General features: G+C 35.4%; 2 protein-coding genes across 2 annotated transcripts; one reads left to right on the top strand and one right to left on the bottom strand.

The window, feature by feature from the left end:
- Positions 1-379: 379 nt before the first annotated feature.
- On the bottom strand, positions 380-6683 carry LOC105558388. Its single transcript, XM_012006043.1, has 9 exons — positions 6350-6683; positions 4983-5365; positions 4698-4920; positions 4331-4618; positions 4106-4233; positions 3869-4041; positions 3400-3790; positions 2890-3307; positions 380-2801 (listed from the first exon to the last, which is right to left on the bottom strand). The coding sequence occupies exons 1-9, from the start codon at positions 6429-6431 to the stop codon at positions 637-639; spliced, it is 4251 nt and encodes a 1416-aa protein (XP_011861433.1). The 5' UTR covers positions 6432-6683; the 3' UTR covers positions 380-636.
- On the top strand, positions 5299-15410 carry LOC105558389 (SEC14 domain and spectrin repeat-containing protein 1-B). The gene is made up of 20 exons (XM_012006044.1): positions 5299-5636; positions 7535-7722; positions 7808-8045; positions 8171-8363; positions 8476-8668; positions 8798-8911; positions 9003-9174; positions 9330-9430; positions 9512-9721; positions 9802-9987; positions 10063-10177; positions 10238-10479; positions 10541-10663; positions 10800-10991; positions 11133-11341; positions 12855-13305; positions 13417-13601; positions 13749-13908; positions 15179-15235; positions 15327-15410. The coding sequence occupies exons 4-19, from the start codon at positions 8179-8181 to the stop codon at positions 15227-15229; spliced, it is 2889 nt and encodes a 962-aa protein (XP_011861434.1). The 5' UTR covers positions 5299-5636; positions 7535-7722; positions 7808-8045; positions 8171-8178; the 3' UTR covers positions 15230-15235; positions 15327-15410.
- Positions 15411-16448: the final 1038 nt, after the last annotated feature.

Genomic DNA, 16448 nt, shown 5'->3' with positions numbered 1-16448 from the left:
GCACATGCGCTGTGTTTGAGATCTACATACCCTCTTTTCACATTATCTCTCTTTCGCTGATGTAATTGCCAGTAATGTTCGTGGCTTTTTGTTTCTCTTTTTGCTTTCTTGTTTTATATCTCAATATGCAAGCACCTCAAAGTCGCGATTAAATAATTAATAAAATTGAATTTAACAGAGTATGCAAAAAAGCATTACTTGTATTACAAAAAGATTTTATCTGAAATATATATATATATCATTCTACATGTATCTAAATACGTATGAAGCATAGACAATTTCAGAATGACACATACATAATTTTACATAGATATAATAACAATAATAATAATAATGTAACGCAAAGTAATGAAGGAATACGTAATAATACATATTCTAATTTGGTGAAAACGTATATATAATTTATTAGAAGTAAAGAATTAACATCGATTACAAATAAAACAGGTAACAATAACGAGTTTCGATTAAATTACATACGGAGAATGCTATAAATAGTTTGCGATTTAATATACATATAATATACTATTTTATTTTAGTGTATAATATTAATTGTGTCTCCTTGGCAATCATTTAGAGTATTTTAGTTAATAGATGGGATGTATAAAATATATGTGGCTGTTTAATTACATCACTCAATTAGTGTTTCTTGATAGATCGCCTCCAACGACGTGGTATCCACTCGTGTATTTTTTCCTGTACTCTTCGATATAAAAGAAGCACGATAAACGGCACCGCTAAGGTTTCTTTTTTAAAAAAATAAATATACATTGCAGCTAATAGCAACGCCAGATCAGTTATATAGCTCACCGTCGATCTGACTGTTATTTTAGCTTCTAGAGCTAACTGTTTTCCGTTTGCTCGATCAAAAGTGCTTTCTCCGACATTCTCTTTGGTTAGTTCGATTTCTTTCCTCATCGTTCGATACTTGCTACTTTCGAGTGCTTTTTGTAATTTCTCAACTTTTGATTCCACTGGTACTGTCGTTCCAAACCTTTCCCTAGAACTCGATCTCGATGAGGAGCGCGAGGAAGGTCTAGAAGGTACTTTAGATCTACGTGGGCCTTGCTCATTTAAATCATTTTTCGTTAAGGGTTGCTTATTTCTTTCCTGAGAAGGTGTACGATTTCGGGTCTTTGAAGATGATCTCGAAGAAGCACCCCCTATTCTTTCACTTCTTCTCGCGGCTGGAGACTGGTCCCTGGAGCTTGGTCTACTTCCGCGCTTCTCCTTCGCACTCGTTGTGTCTCTCGCTGGAGTCGTACCCCTCGAATCAATGCTTCCTCTTCTGGAATTTGGTGTTTGATTGCTTTTCTTTTGCCTGTCAGTTTCATTCTTACTTTTAATTTTTAATTTCGACATCTCATCCTGCTCTTGTTTATCTGGCAACTTTGGCGCAAGTTTTTCCTGAGTTCGATACTTTTGATCTTGATCTTCGGAAATGGAGGACCTTCGAGAGCTAGCTGCGCTACCATGTCGTGAATGACTCGCATGTTCCCGAACTATCTCGGTGTATTGATTTACAACAGCCATTCTAGCTTCTACTTCGGCTGCTTCTTCTTCAGGTGTTACGGATCGCCATTTTGATTGCATTCTTCGACTTTTTGCTGCTTCTGCCGCAGATATAATGCTATCCGTATCCGATTCTGACATCGTAGGAGTCTTTAGAGCCTCGGACATGCTAGAAAGATTCGAAACTCTGCCGTTGGTGTCCATATTTATTTTCTCCATGTCTTCTTGTTGATACGATTGCGATAACGTTTTTCTGATTGGTTTTTCTGGAGGGATCGATCTGCCAAAATTGTCCTGAACAATTGGTTCCTCTTTGGGCTTTTTTAGAATTGATTTAGGTATCACATTATTGGGCGAAACGGAAGTAACTGTTCTGCTGGATGGAAGAGACGAAATCTCCAAAATTGATAATCTATCATATGGGACCTGTGGTAATTCTGATTCGACGTGTGGGACTGGTCTTCCTCTAGGATGGTAAGTATCTTCTTCATCGATAATTTGTCTTGCTAAGATCCTCGATTTTAATAATTTTAAATCTTCACTATCTGCACTACTGATCTCTTCTGATGACTCTTCGGAAGTTTCAATGCTATTAGTCTCCTCCTTTTCTGTTTCCTTTGTTTTCGTTTCAATCAATGATTGAGATTCTACTTTATTAACAATGATGGATGGTGGAATTATTATTCGCTTGTCTTCATTATTTGCTTGTATCGATCTTTCTGGTTGCACCTCTTCCAATAATGGTACATTTGTTTCATGCCATCTACGTAGACGTTCTACAGATTCGACCTTATTGCTCCTTTCCCAAGGATCAGTCATTGTCGTCTCAAATGGAAGATTTGGATCTGATCTAGCTTCGACATCTAGCAACAAAATTGGCGAAAGAAGTTTTAACGTTTTTGGAACTGCATCCGCTTGTCCTTCGCTGGATCTTCGACGATTCTTTTTGGCCTGCCAGGAAGCGATTAAATTTTGCGTAGCGATACCGGAATTGGATAGGCGTCTTCGAAGCGATGATCTCTGAATAGATTCGACATCTAATAGTGTCAATTCGGTTTGTCTTTCAAATTGCATTTTTCGTTTGGCAATTTCAGCTGCTTCTTCAGCAGCAACTGCGCGATAGAAACGTTCCATAGCTCGTTCGTGAAGAAGCTCGGTAGAGCTAACCGCTTCTCGCATTACTTCTATTACTTGATGCTGTGTGCTAAATAATTCTGGAAGAGATAACGACATCGGCGGTGGTACAAGATCGTTCTCATCTTCTATTAACTCGATTATATTCTGTTTGCCACCTGAAATAATGAAAAATAATGAAGTTAACATGTACAAAGAAATCTTAGTTTTTTAACGCTTGTGTAAAAAATTTTTATTTGCACTTACTTATGCTACTTCTAGCTCGAATTTCTGTAAAGCTCCCCATATCTATTATATCTTCTTGTGTTTCATCTTCCGGATACAGAACCAACATAAACTCTGAGCTACCGTGCAATGCATTTTCATCATCCTCTTGTAGTATTATCTGCGATTGCGGACTATCTGGCGGAGATAGTATGAATTCGTTTACAACAGTGGTCTGTTTTTTCAAAATTAAATTTGAAGATGGTGAAGAATGGTTGCTCGCTGTGGTATAATTCTCCTCTCTTCGATGTTCTTGAATTCTCGGCACGCAAAGTGGAGAGAGACTTCTTTCTTTTCTTATAAAGCGCGACATGGTATCTTCTTCGGTAACTGGAGAAGAGACCGGCATGGTTGCTGCCGATTTCGATGTCATTGCTCTTTCATCCTTTACAATATCTTCCTATATTCCAGAAAATAACATATATATTTTCTTTCTTTTAGTTTAGAATCCAGTTATAGTATTTTTTATAATTATATTTGATTATCTTTTACCTTGTCTCTTATACTTGCTGTAATATTTGATCGATGTGTATGGTTTCCAATAGTAACTTGTTGTTTCGTTGAATTGTGCTCTCTTGATCTAGCTGGAGGAATCGGAGGTTGTTCGTTTTCCAAAGTATCTAGTGCAAATGTTACTCTACTGTCTGCTCTAGACGGTCTATCCAATGTAGAAGTTGGCATTGTGAGCCGTTGCACCGAAGCTGATCGCTCGTCGTATCCAAAGCGACTATTATTTTTATCATCTTGTGTTTTACCTTCTTCTCTCGTTAAGCTTCTAGACCTTTGCGTTGGCGTAATAAAGCTCACCTCTCGCTTATCACCACGAGATCTGCTGATCTCTCGATGACTTTGCGACTTTTCATTTAAAGACGGTGTTACAATCCTACAACATAACATTATGGATTTATTATTGTGCAAACAAACGTGTGCTAAGTTTAAGTGTTCATCGATAATAAAATACCTTCGTTTAATGTCTGGAACGAAAATAACGTCACTTTCTTCACTAGGATCGCTAACTCCGTAAGGATTTTCAGCTTTCACGCGAAATTTGTATTCGGAACCTTCGATCAATTCTGTTAATGTCGCAGTTGTGCATCTGCTTGTAATCGCTTTGAGCCATACTTCCCAGCCAATCTAAAACAATCGTCAAATTTCGCAAAATGTATATGGATGGAAATAATAGGTTTTGATTACGTACTCTGTAGTATTCGACAATATATGTCCCGATTTTACATCCGCCGTCATCTTCCGGTTCCTTCCACGACAGTGTCACCGATCTACCTAGCGTCATTGCAACAGCTATTTTGCCAGGAGCAGCGGGTCGGTCTATTGATAGAAATGATAATTCAAAAAATTAATAAATTATCGAACTTGCGGCTTAAAATGTAAAAAGCTAATATCTAAATTAATGCAGTATTATCACCTGTCACGGTGACCAGAAAAGACGCAGTGTCTTCACCCAACTTATTCGTAACTTTAACAGTGTATTCCCCTCGATCGCTTCGTTTTGCATTCAGTATTTTCAGAACTGATTCACCATCCATCACTTCAAATACGTGTCTAGTATCTTTGGATATCAGCTCTCCATCGTGATACCACGTGACAACAGGCGTTGGCCTACCTGCTAAAGATACTTTCAATCTAATGGTCTCATCTTGCTCGAAAAGTAAACCGTCCTCATACTGACGTGGCAATCGTATTCGTGGAGGTGCTAGTAAATGTATAAATAATTCAACGATTTATATTACAAAGAGTTATGGTTGTATTTTTTTTATTAACAATTTATTAACCTTCAAGAATTAGTTTAGCTCTAGTAGCAACGTGACCCGCTCGATTGGTGGCAGTACATTTAATTTCACCTTCATCATTAAGCGCAGTCTGGTGAATCAAGAGAATGCTCTTTCCATTATCTGTGATAATTCTGGTGCGCCTACTACTGAAGATCTCAAAACCGTCCTTGAACCACGAGATTTTTGGTAATGGTGTTCCAGAGAATTGTATGACAAACTCGGCCTATATTGAAAACATTAGAAATGCATTTAAGTTTTATATGATAACGTGCAATATATACGTACTTGTTCGTTCTCAAGCGCAACCGTATCTTTAAGTTCCAGCTCGAAATACGGAGCGCAGGCGAGGGCGGCCCTTTGCAACGTGACTGTGAGCGGTTCGGAGACGTCGCTTGGCTGTGAAAGTCCGAGTGCATTTTGCGCTCTGACTCGAAATTGATAACGCCATCCTGGCTCGAGACCACTTAAAGTTAGTTCTGGAAATGCGCAAAGACCGGAGGTGCTTCGTACCCAATGAGGAGAGCCTAGTCGTCGATGCTCGACCAGGTATCCGACGATCGCCGATCCACCGTTACTCGATGATCTCTCCCATCGTATTGCCACAACATCCGGCAGTGTTTCGTTCGTTCCTGATATCAAGATAGGTCTGCCTGGTGGAGCCGGAAGACCTATACCAAATTTCTTTAGTCTTTCTTCCTACATTTTCATCAAAATTTATTAACTATTTCGTCATAATTATACATTTGTTAATAGTCCTTTTATTTAAAAGCAGAAAAAGATAAGCGGTATAATACTAAGAAATATATTCTTGTTAGACTTGTGTATGTATATAGAGCAGATGATTTTCAACATCGGTACGTAAGTACCGTTCCCAAAATAAAATGCGTCGCGTTTGGCAGTACAGTGGAGTACTGAACCGGCGCACCATCCGTAGATTGAGTATTTGAGATACTATGATTTCGTATAATGTTCGTTGTGTGTTACTTAAAAAGTGAATGTCGTATAATACTACAGTTATAACTAATAGACGATGATAAATTAAAAAGAAATTTAAACCTGTTTTAATCTAGAATTAGTAAGGATGTAATTTTAGATCCTCTCTCTCTCGCTGTTGAAATTATCTGATTGAACACGAATTAACAATAATTATTGTAATCTTTTAGTTTGCATCACCAAGACAAGTCATATAAAGAAAAGGAGATGTCGATTATAATTACATTTACAATAAATAATTAAATCTCGACAAAATCATACGGTATATTAAAAGATCATTTACCACATTAATATGTTTATTCTTAGTAAATACAATATAATTAAACGTAATGGTATTATAATATTTAAAAACAATTGAATAATTTATATTTAAGAAAATAGGCAAAAATAGTAACTTTCGGAAATAATTAAAACTATGTTTATTATGTTTAAATTATATAAATAACGCCATTGTTATTACAGACAAAGAAAAAGGAGAACAGAGACAAAATTTCTGTACTAATGTGACTGCCTTTTCGGTTGTAATACTTATCGTCATGTTAAGACAATGAATTTCTTCCTCTTTAGTTCAGTCGACATGGCCGTTACAATTCTTGGTTCTCAAAAGTATTCCAATTAAAAAAATGTATTAAGACTTATAAAACAATAGACTGATTTACCTGGACCATCCCAACGTGTCTTCTTCGAGCTGGTGCCAACGGAGATGCTCCTCGAATAATCTTTCGTGGTGGCGTTACCCATTATCGTGTTTCCTCTTCCTCCTTCTTTTCGTCGAGTCTGGCTCGACGATTATTCCGTTTCTGATCAGTTTTCCGATCGTTTCCACATACCAAATTGTCAAAAGTGTCACATTTACAGTACTGTCTGAAGAATGATCAAAGAGCAAAATGATCTTTGATGATGTCCAACTTGGGTAAAAGAGGGATAGGAAGAGAGAGGAGAGAGAGAGAGAGAGAGAGAGAGAGAAAAAGAGAGAGAGAGAGAGAGAAGGGGGAGGAAAGAAAAAGAGATAGAAACGAGATGGTTAAGAAGAGAGAGAGAGGGAGAAAGATGGCAAGTATGCTTGATATAGCGCGAGGCTCGATGGAGCACTGGCGAACTTCCCCGTGGTCCACGACTGTAGCGACGCCAAATCAGCTTTTCTCGACATCTATCTTTGTCTCACTGGTGTTTCTACCTAATATACATATATTTCTATTCATATAAGTTTTTACAATAATGTAAAAAGTATACATACTATTTGATTATATTATTAAATTAAATGCGAGAAATTTTATTAGAAATTTTGTTGTGTAATGTCTGATGTATGAGATATTTATATTTGTAATTTGTATTCAAAGTTTAGACATATAGTTATTAGGTATAACGTGTATCATCATATCAATCATCTTGTGCAATTGCATCACGTTTTATAATGAGATAAGATCATATAATGCTACACACTGAGACAATGTAAGTACATGAGGTTGTACAATAAATGGTACTAATGCCTTACCACCATTTTGTTATAAATTACAAATTAATATATAATATAAACCGTTGTTATGCTAAATAATATTTATTTTAAATCAATATACTATAAATCATAGTTATCTAATAATAATCTTCCTATATTTCTTTCTTTGAGAATAAAAATGTTAAGAATTATATAAAATTTAAAACATAAGTTTTTTATAGATGGACTTCTTTATATAGATTATTTAAATAATTTATTTATATTAATCCTACATTCCTATATACGTTTATCCGCAAGAACCTATGACGCATATATCTTTGCATTACTTGTATGTAATATCCGTTATTTCTTGACTAAATTTATTTCTGCATATTTTTGCTCGAGGAAGATAAGGAGTAGAAAAAATGCGGTTCCAGAGAGACAGGAAGATGAAAGGAAGGGAAGAGCCGTGCATAAAGAGGAAGGGGAACACACGGTTAATCGGTGCCAAAGTACCGTTGTATCTGAAAGGACCAGAGATGGCTTTCGGTTTTCCAGCAGCCTCCGTCCCAGCTGCAGCTTCGCGCTGCATCTATCGTATGTTGTGCTCGCGCACGTTCCACATAAATATACGTACCTACATCTACACGTATGTAAACTTTTTTCTTCTGTCATTAACGAGGTACGCACGACAGACTCGACTCAACGAGATACGACAGTTTGCTTGTCACTCACGTGGACATAAAGGTATAACGTCTGGAGTTGAAGCAGCTGTTCGCCGATACTCTACATTTCTGTGATGCATTCGTAATATATATTTTTGTCACGTATTACGCCTATATAACGTTTTCTTGCAATACCTTTTGAGTGTTGTCAAAATTCCCGATGCGGTTCAGCGTGGAGATCATTATATTAAATCGGTGAGTACACACTTTACATGGACAATAATTATAATTAAAAGGTTGAAATTGTAAAGCATTAAGAATTACTTGGTAATTTCTTTTGTTAGTTACAAATGTCTAAGACAATTTTCTTTAACGAACAGTTATAGAAATGCCTATGAAAAACTTGAAGGCAACAGATATTCTGGAGGATCTAGAGTCGAAGCTCGCGTATGTCCCAGGTGGTCGTGATCAGGACGGACGACCTTTAATAGTAATTAGTGTTCCACCGGAAATTGATTCAACAACAAAGTTAAAATTAGAAACCCTCATTTTATATTTTATATCAATTTTCAGGTACAGAATATCTTTGATATTTTATTTAACTGTGTTTATACTTAAAAAAGTATCATTGAATTAAATTTATACATAAAAATAATTAAATATTTCTTGGTAATGAACTATATAGTGAGGAGACAAAGGAAAATGGATTGGCTCTCGTTGTAGACGCGCGTCGTAGTGCATGGCGCGTAACTAGATCTTGTATTAGGCTCTCTACGAATCTTATAGGATCTAAAGTCATTTCCGTAATTGTAATACGACCTGATGGTTTTTGGGATAAACGCGTCGATAGCTGTACCAAGTCACACAAAGAAGGCGAAGTAAGTATCTCTATAAGTATATAAATTAACTTAATAAAAATATATATTAATTGTAGCTTCATCCTTTCGTGTACATTATTACATCATGGCTCAACAGCTCCAGTTTTCTGTTACTTTCGTTTGTTCTAGCCAATATACGTTACTCTAACGAGGTTGCATATTTACATTGACTTTTCTCAATTGCCATACGAGTTAGCAGGTAACAAGGCATACAATCACATCGAATGGATAAAAACACGTATGGTAAATGAGATATTTTTGGCCACACAAACTAAATCTCCCATGCGAATGATGATGTTAATTTTTTAACTAATTGGTATTTATTATTTCGTAGAAAATCGAAGATTATTCGAGTGATGCATTAGAACTTATATCGAAGATGACAAATTTACATAAAAAATTGGACACTCTTGATGGTATTCGTATAATGCAATCGAATGATGTGGAATCTTATTGGGAGATGGGCACAGAATTGTTATCAACAGCACGTCATATACTTCAATCAGGTCTGTGTATTTTTTACTGATTCTATAAATTTTTAACATAAAAGTTGAAGTAGTTAATAATTGACATGCTAATAAAAATAACTTAATTTATTTTAAACAATAGTGTTATTCGTGTAAACATAATAGAGAAAGTTAAGTAAATTTCGGTTATCTAGGTAGGAATTTAATAAGTTGTATGAGTAGAGAGTCCTCCAAGGATATTTTGGATACCGTTAAAGAAATTCACAAGTTACTCGATTCTATCGAATTAAAGCAGGTATTTAATTACATTTATGACTGTATGGTGTATTTAAATTTCATTTTTTAGTCAGCACAATAATGTTTCTATTATTTGCAGATGGATATTGAAAATTCGTGGACAGAAATGGAACGAAATCTAGATACTGCCAGAGTAATCCAAGATCTTGAACACGGTGTATCGAGTGTTACTGACTGGATCTTGGGTCCAGCAGACACAATGCTGAACTCTTGTTGTCAAGTTGGCTTTGATGTTTCTTCATCTGAGGAACTTCGAAGGCAGCACGAAAAAATTGAGCTTCAATGTCGGGTAAATGACGAATAAAGCATTCTAATTCTTATTTTATTTTAAGAGAGTATTACATAGATCTAATTTTAATGTGTTTACAGGAGACTTATGGACGATATGCAGAGCTACTCCATAAAATCGATAGCTTACCTAGAAATAGACTACCAGAAGATTTAAAATCTCAGAGAGATTTCATGGACTTTGTTTGTCGTAGCTTTGCCTCACGACTCGAACGACGTAGAAATGTATTAATTACTTCACAAAGATTCTTTAGACTTGTTTCTGAGGTAAAAACAAAATTTTTATCGATCAAATTATTATCAATTAGGAGAGGGTTTTTTGCTGTTTATTATTGCTTACAGTACTTCGATAGGACTAGTGAAGTGTTTGAGCAGTTAATTATGGGCAACAGGAATTACAACTTTTCTCAAGCGAGCATTAAGCTGTTAACTTTGGAAAAGAGTCAAACAGTTTTAGGTAAAAATGACTCATTAGATATTAATATTTGTTCAGATTCATATTTAAATAATTTTTCAGATAGTTTAGAACGCGAGCTTGTAAAAGAAGGCGAAAAATTATCGGACATTCTCTCTATGCCAGTGAAGGATGCGCTTGGTCGAGAAGTTTGTGTAAATTATGATGAAGATATCATCAATGTAAAAGATATACTAGATGCAACAAATGCCAGAAAGAATATATTTAACGATAGCGTGGAATTACAAAAGCTGTCGTTGAAACAGATAGCTTTGATATACATGTATGAGAGCGATGCCGAACAAGTAAGTATGGATTAATAAGGTAAAAAACATTTTAACGGATAAAAGTTACTGTACCTTCTAGGCTGTTAAGTGGTTAAATGATCTATTCAATGTTTTACTTCGGAATCACATGGAAGTCGGATGTAATGTAAAAGAAATACAGTCGCAAAAAGAGGAGCACCAATCTTTCCAGGAAACTGCAAAAGTAAACCATGATTATTGTTACAAATTACAAATACAATTAGTTTCATAAAATAATAAACGAAAGTTACAATAGTCCAATTACTCTATTTCACATAGAATTATTAAGTATGTAAACACAGTGAAATAAATATTTACAGGGAACTTACGAGTATGGCGGTCAACTGGTGAATGGGGCGCGTGTACTGAGATTATCTTGCAGAATATCTTTAGAAAGCAATGCTAATCTCTTTTCGAAATTACGACAGGCTTGGCGACAGTTTCGATCTGTTAGTCAGGAACAATTAACCAGGCTGCGAGTATGCGCTGTTTTTCACAGAAACGTCGAAGATGTATGAATATAAATTAATATGAATTCAATATGTAAATTTAAAAGTTACTTTAATATTCTCCGATAAAGGAATTATTTTATGCATTATCTACTCTGTGTGTATATGCTCTCGTCTATAAATTTTGTATCAATTTATTTAAAGCATTGTACGGGATTACAAAATTTGGTGGAAACAGTGACTACTCTGTATCATTCTGCGCAAGATGAAGATGTATTAGCAAAAGCACGCGTCAAAGAAAGCATAAGAGATATTCTTGATAATCGAGAGAAACTTTTATTGGAAGTTGGTCGGATGGTAAGATTGGGTCGCCTCCTCAAGACAAGGTTGAAGGAACCTCTTTATTGCCAACCGTAAGTATAACAAATTGCATCAACATTGTTACACAGCATTGATAGACTTTCATCACTAATTTAAAGATATTAGATCTTAGGTATTAATATTTGAAATCATAATTATGTGAAAGATAAGGTATAATTGTTAAACAATGGAAGTAATTAAGTAAATATACAAAAATGTTGCAATAATAAACTAACAAGCATAAATCAAAATACAAACATATTAAAAATGTTTTTTCTTATAAATTATAATTTGAGAAGAAAAGTAAATAACTAGTAAGTGTGGTGTAATACGCTTGGTAGAACGCCTGCGTGTTTAACAGAGACAGTGTGTCAGTCTATGGCCAGCTCTCGTCGAGATAGCTTCTATAATCTAGAAACGGTGCATGTAAGTCGGTTGCAATAAGATAACCGAAATTTTATAACGTTCTCGTTTAATTTAGTTTACACGTACGGGTCATATTTTATTATTCTATATTGTATAACTATTCTATTCTATATTGTATAACTATTCTATTTATTCTATATTGTATATGTTTTTTCATCAATTTTGTGTTTAACACAATTGTGTGAATTACATGTGGATTACATGTGCTAGTTGACAGACAAACATCTACGAAATTGTTTCGTAAAAGGTATTATTCGGCAATCTTCTTTCAATTTACACTTAATAATAAGATTACTTAATAAATTTCGTAGATTTTTTAGCGCTAATGGTCATATTATTAAAAATTATATTACAATATGCATAAATAATAAAATATCACGGTCCACAATCATTGGCTTCGTTCCACGGTCACGTCGTAATTTAAAACTCGGCTGGTAACGCGAATCTCATTTCGATAATATTTTGGCGGTCTGGTTTGCGTCACGAAGAATCACCTACCGTGTTGCATCATGAAAACTATTTCTGGCACATTTACCATAGTCATAAAAAAGGAACTCCAGGAAGAATTAACATATTGAAGACTTTTCAATAAAAACCTATCTTTGAGATTGCTCAGAGTTAATCTGGCAATCAATTACAGCAGTTCATAAAGTAAATGTGAGCTACGAAATTAGAACGTTGTCCCAAATTGTAGAGACCATGCAGCCACGTACTATCAACACGCTGTCACTATTCATTACATAATCCATTAATCTAATCTTTTCTTAATGATGTAATTCATTGAATGGAATTTTGCACTTTTAATTCGATTTATAATTCAATCATTCTCTGATCAATTTTAAATTGATCGATTAAATAATGTATGTAATTGTTTAAAGAAAATCATCCTTAAAAAATTGAAACTGATACATGCTTGTATGATTTGATGAAGTAGCTACTACAAATACTATATATAATATTTGTATAGTTATTTAATGGTTTTAATTGTCCATAAGAGTAACATTAATGTGACAACAAATTAAACAGTCACAATACTATGAAAAGCTCATCAGACATTAAACAACGTTCAAAAATGTCTAGCTTAAAAATAAAGGATTTATTTATAGAATTTTAACTTGGTCAACAAATTTACTTTTCTAGAATGTCTGAAGCTGAAGATGCTTCAATCCTCGGTGGTAACTTGACAGCTGTCGAAGCTATCTCGGCGAAATTAGTGGAAGTTACACGTCTCGCGGAAAAACTGGATGCGAGACTATGTGAAGCTGGAGCTAGAACTCGACCAATGTCTATTCCTACCGTTGTGACGTCCTCTGCTTCGTCCTTGCTCTCGATATCTGCCATGCCACCATTAAGCACGCCCATGCATACAGCTTCTAACGTGACTGCATTGATATCTGGTACGACAGCTTCAGCCGTATCTGCAATTCCTCAAATGCATCCAATAACGTCGGAAGCTGTGACTACAAGAATCAAAGCTGATGCAATTAAATCTATTACTTCTACGGCAGAAAAATTTGATGACAATTCATTTCATATCTGCCCGCATTCTACGGAAGATGTCGAAATATCGAATAAAGATTTTAATACTGAGGTACATTAACATGTTTTAATATTAACTTACAGATATTTCTTTTTCCTCTCTTCTAAAAAAATATTTTCAAATATTCTCAAAGTACTTTCATCCTTTTTTTCCATTTTATAGGAACTGATCGAACATTCTCGTAGCGAAAGTGCAACAGGAGAATACAATGTGGAGGGTTATACAACAGCGACTGAATGTTCAACAACTCCACCTCCGCGTTCGAGAAGCGAATCTTTTGTAACATCGCCGGAATGCGAAGATCTTTCTATCAACGCACCCATCGTGGCATGCTCTGGTTCCACTTGGTATCTGGCGAATTTTTATCATTTTTACCAAATATATATACATATAGGAGCTTAGATATCAATTAAACTTAATAAAATGCAATCACTTAAAATATACTGCAACGAAATCTTTTTGGAATTAATTTGCAATATTGCGAATATTTTCAGGTTGGCCCTGGAAAAGCCTAAATTAACAAATACGATTGCACCCCTTACTTCTACTTCAAACGATGAAAACAAAAAAATTATTGTTGAAGCGACATCAAATATTTCCACCAACGGAATAAAACCAACGACACGAATCGAAACAATGGACAAAATGACAAATGTATGTCGTATAATTCAATTAGTAAAGCGCGCGCGCGCGCACACACACACACACACTTTAAAAATCCGTTACTGTAATTTTACTTGATCTCATATTGTTAAAAATTTCGTCGATTATTTATCAATCGTGGAAATTCTTGGAATTTCAGGCGTCGAATGCCGCGCGCCAGTTCTGAGACATGACGTAGCGCCGTAAACACCTCGGTCGAAAACAGTCTATTCTCATTCACCTGCCTAATCATTCACGCGGCGACAGTCGAGCGGATCGGTTAGCCGGGTTAGCGCCGCTCCGCATATTGTATTGTTATTATTTTCTCTTGATACGCGTTCGCGACAAGTACGGGAAGAAATCGCGATGGCTCTCTGTGAACAATCAGCGATCGATATCATCGCGTGATCGCTGAATCCTCGCAATTTGCTATCGATGCTCGATTAACCGGCAAGACATCCAAAGATCAAAGCGCTAGCTAACTTGAAATTACCTCTTCATTGCGATAACAACGGACGATCATTGTTTTGTTAAACAATGTTTGTATTTTGATACATCTCGTACAGTCGCATTGAATCTCTCGTTTCTAATATAATTTGTTGGCTGCTTCTAAGTTGAAAGCGAAATAATACACAAAATATTGAATCTGAGTGCGATTTCTTACAGAGGTGAGAGGGCACCCGTCCTACTTCTTGCGTCGCCATTACTGGTTTTACTCTAAAAGTCAATCAGTGGATCATCACTGAAAACAATGAATATTCACTGACTCAATGATAAGTATAGCACCGAATAATTCATAGCTATTAGCTATTTTCAGTGACAATGCACTGATTGACTTTTAAAGAGTACATTATTTTGAATATTAGTAAGCTTTCAAGACTTCTGTTGGTTACATAGCACCCTCCGATCTAAGATTGTTTTCATCCTTGACGGCTCTGGTCTGTATTCTAGTCTAAAGGATAGCTCGGACGGGAACATCAGAAGTCTTTCTGATTTCGTGTCTTTTCAGTTGAGATCCCCTATCAATTCGGAGGCGTGTAAGAGTCGCGCTTTATTCTTACAGCCAAGGTCCGTGTTATGAAGATTCTGGCTTTCTCTTTCTAACCTTCGACCCCTTGGCCGTGAACAACTAAATCCCAAATCCGTTTCCTTCAATTATACACTGAAGTTTAGAGTACTTGATTCATACTTATGATAATTTCAACTGCCAAAAACTGAAATTGTTCAGTATAGAATGCTGCTCTGTAGTTGCAAAGATTTAGTTCCCTTTTCATTCTCACAGCCAAGATTGACCCTTGCGAAGGCTTTATCACGGAATTTCATACGCATATGAGATAATGTTAGTTCTGATTATGATACATTCAAAATGCTTGTCATCTTTGTAAATTATAAAGCTTATTCTTATTATACGTTATAATTTTTTTGCGCAGGAAAAATTAAACAGAATTGTAAAAGAAGTCACTGAAACAACCGTTTTGCGTGTATCGCATGATATCCGATTAGGCGTAGCCTCTTATAAAGTGGTATCAAATACCATGCAAGATCATCGGCAACATATTGATGTGGAAGATACCCAAAATGTGGAACGTGTGCTAGAGGCAGAAACACGTGAAAAAACGGATGGTATTCAACATCATCTCGATTTATCTCCGTTTAGTGAGTATCCAGTGAGAAATGACTTAGGGATTGGCGAGCCATTTTTCGCTGAGTATTTTATATTATAATTTTAATGATTTCTTCCAGATAATATATAATAATATATGTATATACTAGATAATTATAAATATAATAATGAACTTATTGTATAATTGGTTTATTGTTAATACTTCTTTTAATAGAAGACTCTGCAAACTATATTGGCAAAAGTTCACAAAAGGTGCAATCGGATCAAAATATTACGAAACTCACCAAAATCCGAGAGCATATATTGAATGAAAGCACGTGTTCTAATTTGAGGGAGTACGAGAGTGTACCATTGTCTTCACAAGATCTATTGCGACATCACGAGGATAGCGGAATTGAAATATCACCAATGAAGAAGGATGATAACTTAGAAGGCGAAGATTTTCTTGAAAGAGCGAGAAAGGTGAGTCTAATTGAGTTCGCAAGTGCAATTGTGATGACAAAGTCAGTAACTTGGACCGACGCGTGACCGGATCCCTTTGTTTCAAAGTTTTTATTTGTAAGATTTTAACATGTGCTAGCTATGCTTAATATGTGTGATTGTAATGATTTTTATGCATTTAAATCTTCTTAAGCTTTGTTTCTCTATTAGTGTGTTAATTACAACGATGATTTTATCTATTTAATCCTTACAGTAAAAAATTATTTGCAGCTTTGATGAAGACAAATTGTTTATGAAGGATTTGTTGAGAGTAAACGTTATCTCCTCATGATTTTGCTTAGAGAAAAAAAAAGATGTTATTATATCTCTGGACGTAATTCATGAGGACATTAAATGCCATATAGAATCGACAGGAATGAAAGAATTAAACATTGTTAACCGCACTCATTGTTATGCTTGTTGTGCCTATAACTTTCTTGCACATAAA

Source organism: Vollenhovia emeryi, unplaced genomic scaffold (genome assembly GCF_000949405.1).
Source record: "Vollenhovia emeryi isolate VEMERY1.0 unplaced genomic scaffold, V.emery_V1.0 DF939348.1, whole genome shotgun sequence".
Classification (NCBI taxonomy): domain Eukaryota; kingdom Metazoa; phylum Arthropoda; class Insecta; order Hymenoptera; family Formicidae; genus Vollenhovia; species Vollenhovia emeryi.
This window is presented reverse-complemented; position numbering and strand designations above follow the sequence as displayed.

Bases quoted from the DNA above. Each gene is read 5' to 3' on its own strand.
- LOC105558389 (XM_012006044.1), top strand. From the start codon at position 8,179: ATGCCTATGAAAAACTTGAAGGCAACAGATATTCTGGAGGATCTAGAG. The intron at 9,722-9,801 runs GTAAATGACGAA...ATGTGTTTACAG, and splicing joins AAATTGAGCTTCAATGTCGG to GAGACTTATGGACGATATGC. The intron at 9,988-10,062 runs GTAAAAACAAAA...TATTGCTTACAG, and splicing joins TCTTTAGACTTGTTTCTGAG to TACTTCGATAGGACTAGTGA.
- LOC105558388 (XM_012006043.1), bottom strand. From the start codon at position 6,431: ATGGGTAACGCCACCACGAAAGATTATTCGAGGAGCATCTCCGTTGGC. The intron at 4,921-4,982 runs GTACGTATATAT...TTTTCAATATAG, and splicing joins TTGCGCTTGAGAACGAACAA to GCCGAGTTTGTCATACAATT. The intron at 2,802-2,889 runs GTAAGTGCAAAT...TCATTATTTCAG, and splicing joins TCGAGCTAGAAGTAGCATAA to GTGGCAAACAGAATATAATC.